The 11503-nt window shown below is 62.1% G+C and overlaps 1 protein-coding gene across 2 annotated transcripts; it reads right to left on the bottom strand.

Annotated features, from left to right (window-relative positions):
• Nucleotides 1-411: 411 nt before the first annotated feature.
• On the bottom strand, nucleotides 412-9495 carry ZNF467 (zinc finger protein 467). 2 transcript variants are annotated; one of them, XM_067041902.1, is made up of 5 exons: nucleotides 9343-9495; nucleotides 6330-6405; nucleotides 5721-5837; nucleotides 4791-4904; nucleotides 412-2295 (listed from the first exon to the last, which is right to left on the bottom strand). In XM_067041902.1, exons 2-5 carry the CDS (start codon nucleotides 6361-6363, stop codon nucleotides 791-793), a joined length of 1770 nt encoding a protein of 589 aa, XP_066898003.1. In that variant the 5' UTR covers nucleotides 6364-6405; nucleotides 9343-9495; the 3' UTR covers nucleotides 412-790. The 2 variants fall into 2 exon arrangements, with proteins under 2 accessions (XP_066898003.1, XP_066898002.1); XM_067041901.1 differs by lacking the exons at nucleotides 4791-4904; nucleotides 9343-9495 and adding an exon at nucleotides 8382-8488.
• Between the last annotated feature and the right edge of the window lie 2008 nt (nucleotides 9496-11503).

Here is an 11503-nt window from a genome sequence, read left to right as displayed (position 1 = left end):
AGAGCGGCAGGCGAGGCTGCTGTTCTGAGATGCCCTTGGCAGAGCTGCAAACAGAGGCAGAGCCCTGGAGCTCCAGGGCCTTGGTGGCACGCCCTCCCCATAGGAATGGCCAGGGGCACCCTGTCCCCTCTCTTTGCATTCCCAGCAGTTCTAGCCTTTGACACCTGGCATGAGAAATGTATACTGTTGTTTCTTCCTTGTCAATTTGAGCTAAAGGCAGGGAGCAAGATGGTGATTTCGCAATTAGCTGGATCATATTTTGATTTGATAAAGCCCATTACCAGCAGCTGGCTAAATTTAACTCACACAGGATAGGAAGGGAAGGGGTGTCTGTGTGTGGATTAAGGTGAGTGAGTGGATGAGAAAAGCCTGGGGTTCCACCCCCCCAACTCATTTCACAGCCCCAGAACCTTCAGATTGTAATTTTAATGAAACTTTCAGTACACAGACCACCATTCTTTCCCTCCATCGTAGAGGTTCCTGACTCAGTCTTTGGTCAGGAGTGGTCCGGGAAATGTCTGCTTTCTGATGGGGTCTCTGGGTGGGAGATTTTCAGGAACTCAGGCCTGAACTGTTCCTAGCAAGGATTCACTCTCAGCACTTTTTGTCCCAGAATGTCAAAGCCGGTTATCCTTTCCAGACTTCTCCCCAGCAAGACAGGGAGGGAAGGAAAACGACCAGAGGCTGTTCAGGCCATCGTGCTCCTCCGCCCAGGAGATGTCGTTGGGCATGGGTCTCTGGAACCAGGGAACAAAAGAAGGCAAAGGCAGGGTCCGGCCTAGAACGAGGCTCAGAAGAAGAGCGGGGATGCCGCCACCTCGGTGGGAGTGGGCCAGGCCGGAGGCAAGAGGTCAGGTTCGGAGGTCGGGAGGGCGGCGCCGCCGTGGACGCGCTGGTGTCTCGCCAGGTGGGTCTTGCGGCTGAAACTCTTGCCGCACTGAGGGCAGGAGAAGGGGCGGGAACCCGTGTGGACGGCCTGGTGGCGGACCAGGTTGGTTTTGGAGCTGAAGCTGCGGGCGCACACAGCACAGGCGTGGGGCCGGCTGCCTGTGTGCACCGCCTGGTGGCGGCCCAGGTGCGACTTGCGGCTGAAGCGGCGGCCGCACTGCGCGCAGGCGAAGGGCCTGGCGCTGCTGTGCGCCCTGGAGTGGGCCACCAGGTTGGGCCGCGAGCCGAAGCGGCGGCCGCACTGCGCGCAGGAGAAGGGCCGTTCGCCCGTGTGCACCCGCCGGTGCCGCGCCAGGTGCTGCCCGTGGGCGAAGCCGCGCCCGCAGTCCGGGCAGAGGAAGGCCCGCTGGCTCGCGGGAGCGTCCGGGGGCGCCGGTGTGCTCCGGGGCGCGCAGGCCAAGGGCTCGGTGGCAGCGGCGGGGTCCACGGTGGCGCCCAGTGCGCACTCGTCGCACCCGAAAGGGCGCCCCTCGCCACGGTGCAGACGCTGGTGCACGGCGAGGTTCTTCTTCCAGCCGAAGCTCAGGCCGCAGTCGGAGCAGGAGAAAGGCTTGGGCCCGGGAGGGGACGGCGTGGGGGACGGGGCAGGGGACGTGGGCGAGGCGGGCGCGTCGGGGGAGGACGGGGCGCGGCCGGCCGCCTCGTGGACCCTCTGGTGCCGCACCAGGTGTTGCTTGTGCGTGAAGCTGCGCGCGCACTGCGCGCACTGGTAGGGCCTCTCGCCCGTGTGGATGCGCTGGTGGCGGATCAGGTGCGTCTTCTTGCGAAAGCGCTTCTCGCACTCGGGGCAGGGGAAGGGCCGCTCGCCCGTGTGCGTCTTCTGGTGGGAGCCCAGGTGTATCTTCTGGCTGAAGCGCTTGCCGCACTCTGCGCACGGGAAGGGCCGCTCGCCCGTGTGCGTGCGCAGGTGGCGGGTCAGGTGGGCCTTCTTGCTGAAGCGCTTGCCGCACTCGGAGCACGGGAAGGGCCGCTCGCCGCGGTGGCTGCGCTGGTGCAGCAGCATGTGCGCGCGCTGCGTGAAGCTGCGGCCGCAGTCCGGGCAGGCGCAAGGGCCTTCGCCCCGGTGCAGCCTCTGGTGCAGCCGCAGGGTCAGCTGGTCCCGGAAGCGGCGCTCACACTCCCCGCAGCCATAGGGCTTCTCCGAGGTCGGGACCCACCCCGCCAGCGCGAGCCCGCCCAGTGCCCCCGGGGCCCCCGGCTCCAGCTTATAGGCGGCGGCCAGAGGCCCCAGGTCAGGGGCGGGAAAGGGGCTGGGGAGTAATGACAGGTGCTGGGGCCATTCCACCTCCTCTTCTGCCTCCTGATCCTCCTCCTCCACCTTCACCTTCCGAATCATCCACTCCTCCCCTGAAAGATCAAAACAAGGCGAGTCTGTTAAGCCCCACATTGATTTATGCGACGTTTATTTGCCAATACGACCACCACTTCCTGCAGCCCTGAAGTCTAGCTTCTGCTGTTTCCACTGGGACACTCCTGGGAATGACCAAACCCAAAGATCACTGCAAGTCCTCCTCCTGGGCTCTCTGCTGCGGGGACGCTTTCGCCCCGGTTTGCCTGCCTCCCTGCCTCTGGAGCAGCCTCCCCTTACTCTCCCTCAAGGTTCAGTCCTCAGGTTCCTGTCCTGGCTCATATGTCCACGTGGCCCCCCAGATCTTTCTGTTCTGGAACCTCAACCTCTCACCTCCAGTTGAGCAACTCCCCTGCGTGTCCTGCGAATTGGCTACAGCTCAGCAGGATTACCGCCAAACACCCCACCTTCCCAGATCTACCCCGCTGATGTCAACAGTAGGTCTACAGCCTCCTTCTCCCAGCGGGCTGGACTTGGAACCTTGACTTTCACCTTTGACGCCCCCCTTGCCCTCTAACTCCTCCCCAGTGGCCACTGAGTACCTTTGCATTCCTTCCTGTGGCTTCTCAAAGGCCCCCTGCTCCTACAGCCTTCATTGCTGCTTCTAGGGCCAGGTGGGAAATCCCAGTTTAAGAAGAGGGTTGAGTTTACAGGACTTGGGGGACCAATGGATGGTGCCACCGCCGGAGAAGCAGGGAGGGTCCTCTTAGGGAGCAGGTTGGAGATGGGTTCCCCTGGAGCTCTGCCCCTCTTGGGCACTGCAATGGCCCAGCCAAGAGGAAGGAGCTCAGGTCCCAGACCAGGAATGTCCCCTTGGGTTCTCCTCTGCCACTAAGCAGCAGTGTGACCATGGTGGAGTCACTTCATCTCTTCGAACTACGTTTGTTAGCTTGCTTAGGCGTAAAGGTTGGACCAGTTCATGGTTCCTAAATCTGGTGCCGTGTCATAACCTCCCGGGCAACCTTCACAAAATGCATCTATGGGAGCCGGGCCCGTGAATCTGTTCTTTCTTTCAAGCTCCCAAAGTGATTCTTGTTTGAGAACCTTTGTACCAGCTGATCGGAGGTCCTGTCTGGCTCTAAAAGTCTGTAATAGCCTGAGCCTTGGTTACATGATACGTGGACTATCACAGTTAGATTTACTCCTAGTTTCTTGTAGCCATCCATCAGTTCCAAGCAACTATCTATCACACTGTGATATCGCTTTCATTTTCACTGTGCCACTCTTCTACTGAAGAAAACCATCAACAGCTCCCTCTTATTCAGAGGATAAAGTAAGTTCTAGCTGCATCTGAGGCTCACGCCAACCTAGTCCAACTCTCTTAATACTCCCAGGCATAAAGCCCTCACTTCGGGCAAGCTGGTCTTCACATGTCAACTTCCCCTAGTTCGAAGTCTCTTCTCAGCCTAGAATGTTTTCCCATCCTCCACCCTCACCTTCATCCACGCTGAAGTCTACACGTGTCTCTCTCAACACGGAGCACAAATGAACAAAATCTTTGACAGATCCAACGCACGAGGATCTCATATAAACACTTAACTGTTGACACTTCTACACTTCCTTGCGACATGCCTTTATTGTTATTTGTTCTTTTAATTCTTTATTCTAGCTCATATTGGTATCAGATTTCAGTTTCTGGAGGGCAGACATCTTGTGTTCTGTTTCTTTATGCGCCTAATAAAAATGAAGATTGCCGCCACGTACTGAGTGCCAACTGCAGATGAAGCACTGTATATACACCCTCACACACCTTCACAAAAACCCCGGTGCGGAAGTTACTCTTATTTTTCGTGAACAAACTGAGGCTCCTCCAGCCTATCCAAGATCACTCAGCCAACAAATGTGGAGCAAGGATTCAAGCCAGGACTGTGTCACTCTAGAGCCCCTCTCTTCCCGCTCTACCTAACACAGCCTGGACCTAGTGGGCACTAAATCAGCCCTTGTGGAATAAGTGACATCACTCAGGCAGAAGGTGATAAAGCTGGTGGTAGTGGAAGGAAGTGGCGGGTAGGACCGTGGAGAGAGAACGAACTGTTTGATCGCCTTGCGTATGAGGCACATGCGTCAAATACGACAGATTTGGGGCATTTGCGCAGCACCGAGATCCGTGGAGATTTGGGGGAAGGAGCATGTCTGGGGAGAGACAATGAAAAGGTTGATCAACGCCATATGTCTTCCTGGGAATCATAATTCAAGTTGTCAACAGGGATGAACTTTGACTGTGGGAGACAGGCTGGGAAGTTAAGACTTCTGGAGGATGTTGGGGTGAGAGCGTGTTTCTCTCTGGTGGCCAGCCTCTCTGATTCCTGTCGTCTGTGGATGTAGAATTCCCTCTGCGTGCTGAAGCTCTAAAGCAGAAAGGTGCCAGGGCCCGATTCCTCTTGGGTTGGTAGGGCCTGGGGTGGCTGCCTCCTCAGACAGCAGCTCGGGAGCTGGCAGGCCCCTGCTCCCTCCGCCTGGCCCCCTGGTGGGATGGAGAGCTGGGAAGACTCACCTGAGCAGGAGCCCATGGGCTCAGGCTTCTGTGGTGCCCATGCCAGGCCTCCTCTGCAGGGAGCTTCAGCTTGTTCAGTGGGGGCACCTTCCTCTGGTCTGGGGGCCTCACGCCCTGGCGGAGAACAGGCTACCTCAAGGACGCCGCAGACATCAGAGGTGGACAGAGCTCCCCACTGGCGCTAGGAAGCAGGGGCTTTTGACACCCCGGTCCCGGCCCCACCGGCAGGATTGCATCCCACATCATACCTGCAGGGGCTGAATTCCCAGCTGCCCCAGGGCAGCCTCAGGCTCCTTCAAGCAGGGCAGCTGCTAAGGCCGTGCAGGTTGCAAGAGCCACAGCTGTGAGGAATTTCTGGAATATGTGTGTGTAAGATAGTGGAAGCAAGGAAGGGTCCCTGCCCTGAGGCTTACATGAGGCTCCTAGGAGGGGAGATGGGGAACCTCCCAGCCACCAGATGGACTCCAGTTCCAAGGCAGATCATTAGAGGAGATCGGGGTGTCAGAAAGCCAGGTCCACGCCTGCCTTAGGCATCTTCTCCCCGTATCTGCTTAGCTGCCTCCCTCACCTCTTTCCAATCTTACTTTCACAATGAGACCTACTTTCACCCCACCATTTAATCCTCCAGCCTGCCCCACCCCTACCTGCAGTGGTCTCAGGTTCCCTCACCCCGCTTTACGCCCCCAAAGCACATAGCCTCTTCTAACACGGGTTGTAAGTACACTTATTTCTACATTTGTTGTCTGTTGACCCTCTGCCCTCACTAGGATTAAGCTCCTGGAAGGTAGGGATCTTTGTCTCCTTGGTCACTGAGGTATCCTGAATATCTAGAATAGCACAGGGCACTTAGTAGGTGCTCAATAAATAGCTGATGAACAAAGGAAGGAAGACTCTGCCCTGAGCCAACGTCCCTGGTCCCCACTTACTTACCTGAGCATTTGCCCAGCGCTCTCTCTTCCCGGGGAGGGGGCATCTGTTCCTGGGCATTATGGGACTCTTCCCCAGGCTCGCTTTGGGGGGCCATCTCCGGCTGTCCCACAGAGAGTCCTGTTACAGGCAAAAGGATGCGTCCAAGTAAAGCACAAAGTAGAGAAGAGGTGATCAAAGACGGGGGGGGGGGGTGTCTTCCCCTTCCCAGCCCACCCAATGGGTTTTCCCCATGTGCTCAGGAAGGAAGGGTCTCTAACTAGCACGGATAAGGGACAGCCAGACCCTGCAGTGGCCTGGCCAGGTATCGACCTCAGGCCCCTTGCACCGCATCAAGGACAGGCGACAGAAGGAAGAGAGAGGATAGATTTAAATATCCTGGTGTTCTGTGAGTGCTAGCACAACCTCCAGCGTGGACCAGGCATTCTTCCTGATGAAACCGAAAAGGATGCTGCCCTAGAGAAAGGCTCCCAGGCTCTCCGGGGTATCAGGGTTGCGACCTCCTGAGGATGCTCTGCTGTCTGAATTAGGGAAGCAGCAGGCGTAGTATGCTCTTGAGTCCTCCTACTCCCCTGCCCCCCCATCCAAGTTCCTTCAGTTCTGCTGGCTCACCCAGGGACCTGAGGGCCTCGAAGGTCTCTCTCATGGCAACCCAGGATAACTCCTCCTGGGGATCCGGCCACAGACCCTAAGGAGAAATACAACCTGGTTCAGATTCTTCTCAGACAGCTTCCACCTGGGTCCTGGCTCTGCCCAACCTCTCCCCATCAGCTATCTCCAGGAGCTCCAAAGGTGATGTCCTCAGGTACAGGTTAGGGAAATGAGGGAACGTGGATTTCAGAAAGCAGAGACCTCTGAAGGTGGACCAAGGCGAAGAAGGCCTTGAAGCCATTTCTGCAAGCTAAGCTCAGGTCAGCTCTGGCAATCAGCCTGCCACCCTCACCTGCAGGTCTCTCAGAGCCAGCACCAGCCCTTCAGCGCTCCCCACCCCCCAGGGCCCTTGCCTAGGGGTGTCAGGAATCAACCGATTCTCTGGGGAGAGGGTGGAGGGTGGGAGACCAGAGGGGAGAGCGGGGGAACTTCGTCTCCTAGGCCCTCCAGCTGTCACTGCAGGAGCTGGTGAAACAGGAGCCAGCCTAGGGGCGGAGGTGAGTACCACTACTGGGCAACTGGTGGGGAGGCCCTCGGAGGTGGGTCCTCACCGGAGGCAGGAATGACTCTGGCTTCACCTCCCCAAAACCCTACCTCAAAACCATCGCCCCTCCCCCGCGGGGCTTTCCCAGGCTTAGACACCCGGCCCTCTAGCCGCCCTCGCGGCTCCTCCTCCAGCGGGTCCCCTGCCCCTCCCCCAGCAGACTCCCCTCCCCCGCCAGTCTCTCTGGCAGCCTTCCCTCCACCCCTCCCCTCTCCCGCTCCCTCCGCCTTCCGCCCTCTCTCCCCGCGGAAGCCGGCTGGCTCGCCAGCCCCGCCCCCTGCCCCGCCCCTCCGGCTCCTCCCCCTGCCCACAGCCTGCCTGCCAACCCCTCTCGGCCCCCTCGGGTCTGCCCTCCGCAGCCACCGCCCCCCTGACCCTCCGCTGGGGCAGCCTCCGCGGCAGAGCTCCCCTCCCCCTCCCCAGGCTCAGGGCCGCCTTTCCCTCCCCTCGCGGTTCACCCCCGGCTCCTTCCCCTCCCGGCCGCACACCCTCTCCCTTCCTTTCCCCCTCCTCTTTTCCTTCCTCCCCAACACCGCCCTCCTCCTCCCGGCTCTCCCCTCCCCTCTCCCTCTCATCCCCCACTCCGGTTTCCTTTCCTCTCTTCACCTCAGTTCCCTCCTCCCCCCCCCCCGCTCCCCAGCCCTCCTCCTCCTCTCCCCACACCGCCCTCCCTCGCTCCCTCCCTCCCTCCCTCCCGCAGCTCTCCTTCCCCTCCGAGGCCTCGTCTCCCTTCCCCCTCTGCCTCCCCAGCAGGCTCGCGCTTCCCTTCCTTCCTGGTCCCCACTCCCCAGAACTGCTCTTCCCCTCCCCCTTCCAGCCCGCCCCCCCGAGCTCCCGCCTAGTCGCCCGGCCCCCACCAAGCCTCGGGTCTGGGGCTCAGCGCGCACTCCGACTGCCTCGCCGGCCCAGCCCCTCCCCGGCCCTGCCTCCCAACCCACCTCCGCGTCCCCTCCCCTCCCTCTCCGGGGCTCCGTCCCCCACTTCTGCTCCCCACTGACTTCTCACCCCTCCCAAGTTCTCCTCCCGCCCAGACCCCTCCCACCCCCTCCCCGCCTCCGTCTGTCCCCCGGAGCCCCTCCGCCTGGAGCTCACTGCACGTCCCGGCCCGCTCCCGGCTCCCGGGCTCACCTGTCAGCGCCCTTCTCGCGCCCCCCCAAACGCCCGACCCCCTGCCCCTCGGCCCGCTCCCACACTCCCTCCCCCCTCCCCCGAGACGCCCCACTCCCTGCCCTCGGGGGCCCCCCACGCTCTCCCACCTGACTCCCACCCGGCCCCTCTCCCCAGCCCCCGCCCATCCCTCCGGAGGCCGCCTCTCCGTTCTCCTCGGAGCCCTGACCCCCCAGCCGGCCCTGCTCCCCGGTCCCACCCCTCCCTGCTCCGGCCCGCGCCGCTCCTCGGCCCTCGCTCCCCCCCCCAGCCCCACCCCACCCCTCCTGCGCGCTGGGCGCCCGCGCCCCCGGGGCTGTCACCTGCGCCGCACGGGCGGTGGCTGCGGGTGCGGGTGTGGCGGGGAAGCGGCGGAGCGCCCGCCCTGGGCGCCTCCACGGTCTCCCCGCTGCCGCCCGGACCCCGGCGCCCCGGCCTCGGGCCCCCGCGGGCTCGGCTCGCGATGGCGCCCGCCGCCTGCAGTCCGGGTGCGGACTGCCCGGAGACTGACAGACTGACAGCCCCGAAACTTCGCGGGGAGGGGAGAGGAAAAGACGCGGAGGGAGCGGGAGCGGGGAAGCGGCGCCCGGGAGGGGGAGGGGAGCGAGGAGGCGGGAGGGGGCAGCGGGGCAGCCAGTGGGGGAGGTCGGGGACAGGGTGCCCGGGCGTGGAGAGGGTGCCCAGCGGGTCAGGCGGGCAGGTGAGGCTCTGGAGGAACGACGGCCCGCAGCAGGCGATGGAAAGTGGGAGCTAAGGACGGGGGAGGGGAGGGGTGGGGGGGAAAGGAGTGCGGGGGGAGGGGTGGGGGGAGAGGAGGCAGGGGGGAAGGGCACTCGGGCTGCGAGGGAGGGTGCCGGCAGGCGCGGAGGGAGGAGCCAGGGGAAAGGTGGAGCGCGGGGCGTCGGGGGGCGGTGTGGAGTTGGGGGGAAAAGGAGGGGGCCTGTGCAGGGGAAGGGAGCTAGTGTCTGCGCTGCTGTCTTTGAATCGCAAGTGCCAGCCGGAATGTGTCTGCGCCGCGCTCCCGCGGTGGGATCGAGTCCCCGACTGTCGGGCGGTGGGGTCGGTCTGCGAAAATGCGGCCCTGCCCCGCTCTCCGCCCTGATCCCACTCGGATCCACCCGGACCCGTAACCCCCCGCCCCCCACCGATCTGAGACCCACCGCGGGAGCCGGGTCCCTTGGGGGCGGTGAGGTGAGCCCGAAGGAGACCAGGCTGGGCCCCAGTGCCTGCTAAGAACGTGACCTTCGAAGTAGAAATTGGGGTGGGGGCCTTGAACCAGGTCACCTGGGAGAAGGCAGGGCTGGCGAGGAGGCGTCGTGGGTGAGGCCGGAGACGGATGGGGTGAAGACTCCCCAGGGCAGCATCCAGGGGAGCCGCTGCTGACGAGAGGGGAGAGTCCCCTGGGCGCAGTGGGGAGCGGATCCTACCCCCGGCTGGAAACCTCTGCCGGTCGGCTGTGGAGGGGTGCCCTCAGCCCCCAGCCGTCCCTGCCCCGGGTTGTGATGTTTCTCTTCAGCTTTGCCACTTGGGCACCCCAACCCCTGAAAGCTCCCCATATCCCGTCCTCCTCCATCTAAAATGTGGGCTGGTTATGCCAGGCCTCCCCCTCGAATCTCTTTCTCCAATCTCCTCTGGGTCCCAGCTTCCTCCCTCCTGGCCTCTTTGGAGGGAAGGATGTGACTTGTATTTCTCCCCAATCCACGTGTGGCTTTTCGGGGAGGGTTGCGGATGACTCCGTGCGTGCGGAGAGCAGCCTCCCCTGGCTTCCACAGCCCATCACCTGGAGGGGATACCAGGGCACAGAGAAGCACGGCATGCAGCAGGGGCACATCAGCATTTGTTGATGCTTAGGGCGAGGGGGACGGGCGCAGGTGGCACCTGGAAGAGCACAGGGTGCCTCGGAATCAGTTGTGGAGGGCTCTTCTACCTTCAGTATGGGCTGCCTCAGCCGCTCAGTGTCTGGCCTGCTCACCAGGCTGCCGGCCGGCCCTGGGAGCACAGCACATCACTGTGTGCCAGGATGGGGCACGAGCGCCTTGGTCTGTCCTTGTAAGACCTGCAGTGCGAGTGTGTGTCAGGTGCCAGAGGGAGAGTGTCCAGGTGTGCATGTGTGAGAGGCTGGGAGCAGCTGGGTGTCCATGGCCTGACCCTGGACCTTTCCAAGGACCCCGTCCGAGAGCTCCCTGAGGGATTCACCGTGCCTTCTCCTGGCCCAGGACCAAGGGTCGGTCCAGAAGGATGCCTGGCAGGGCTCTGGTTCCCGGCAGCCTTCCCCCGACCCTGCCCACCACAGGTGGGGTGGCTGTGTGGGATGCTTGGAGGCACATCAGGTTTAGGGGTTGGAGGGTTAGGCCACATTCCAGCCTGGCTGTCCTCGGAGCTGGTAACCGGTAACCAGGATGTAACCAGGATTCCCCTGGGGAGCGAGCTGCTGCCCAACCCTCTTCCAACCGGATGCTCTGCTCGGATTATCCCATCCTGCTGCCTGCCCGCAGGGCGGGGGGGGGGGGGCGCTGGCTGCGGGCCCCTCTGCCCCCCACACTTGCTAGCCCAGGCACTCCTCCCTGAGGCTGGCTCCTGTTCCCCCGTCGGGGCTTCCTGGTTCTGGATCCCAGGGACCCTAGGAGAGCAGGGTGGACCCCGCCAGCCACAGATGATCACCCTCAGTAAGAAGTCAGGCCGCACAGAGGGAAGGGCGCACGCCATCCCGCGGCTGCAAACCGTCCAGTCTCTGGAAACCCCGTTGCTTCTGCTTGCTGACCCTGGTTTCTGGAGTGGTTGGTAGGAGAGGGGGCAGGAGAAGCAGGACAGGGACAGGGCAGAGGATCGTGCACTCAGGATTTGAGGGCTGGAAGGCCGTGGCCCTGTGACTCTTAACACTATTGTGGGGTCACGGCCCTCCTTGAGAATCTAATGAAAGTTATGGAACTGTCATCAGAAAAAGATGCACACACACAATTTCAAAGTATTCGTGGAGCCCCCCGTCCCACCTGTGATCTGGGACACACACACACACACACACACACACACACACACACACACACACACACACACACACACACACACACACACACACACACACACACACACACACACACACACACACACACACACACACACACACACACACACACACACACACACACACACACACCGGGAAGCGCATTGTTTCCAGGGAGAGCTGGCCTCTAGGGATTGCGTGATGTGTAGGCAGGTCCAATCTGGTTCTGGGCAGCTGGTGCTCCAGGGCATGGGGCTGAGATAACGCCTCCCCAGTTCCCCAGTGCTACGGGCCTGGGCCTCACGCTCGCTCGCTGTCTCAGGCTGCAGCAGCAGCAGCGTGGGGCTGGGGAGGCCAGCCCGAGCCTCTGCTCACCTGCCGCAGCATTGCCTCCCAAAGCTTCACAGCCCCCAAAGGTGACCTGGGGGTCGCCATGCTGCTTCC

Source organism: Kogia breviceps, chromosome 9 (assembly GCF_026419965.1).
Source record: "Kogia breviceps isolate mKogBre1 chromosome 9, mKogBre1 haplotype 1, whole genome shotgun sequence".
NCBI lineage: Eukaryota > Metazoa > Chordata > Mammalia > Artiodactyla > Physeteridae > Kogia > Kogia breviceps.
Note: the sequence above shows the minus strand (reverse complement) of the source record. Positions and strands in the feature narration are given on the sequence as shown.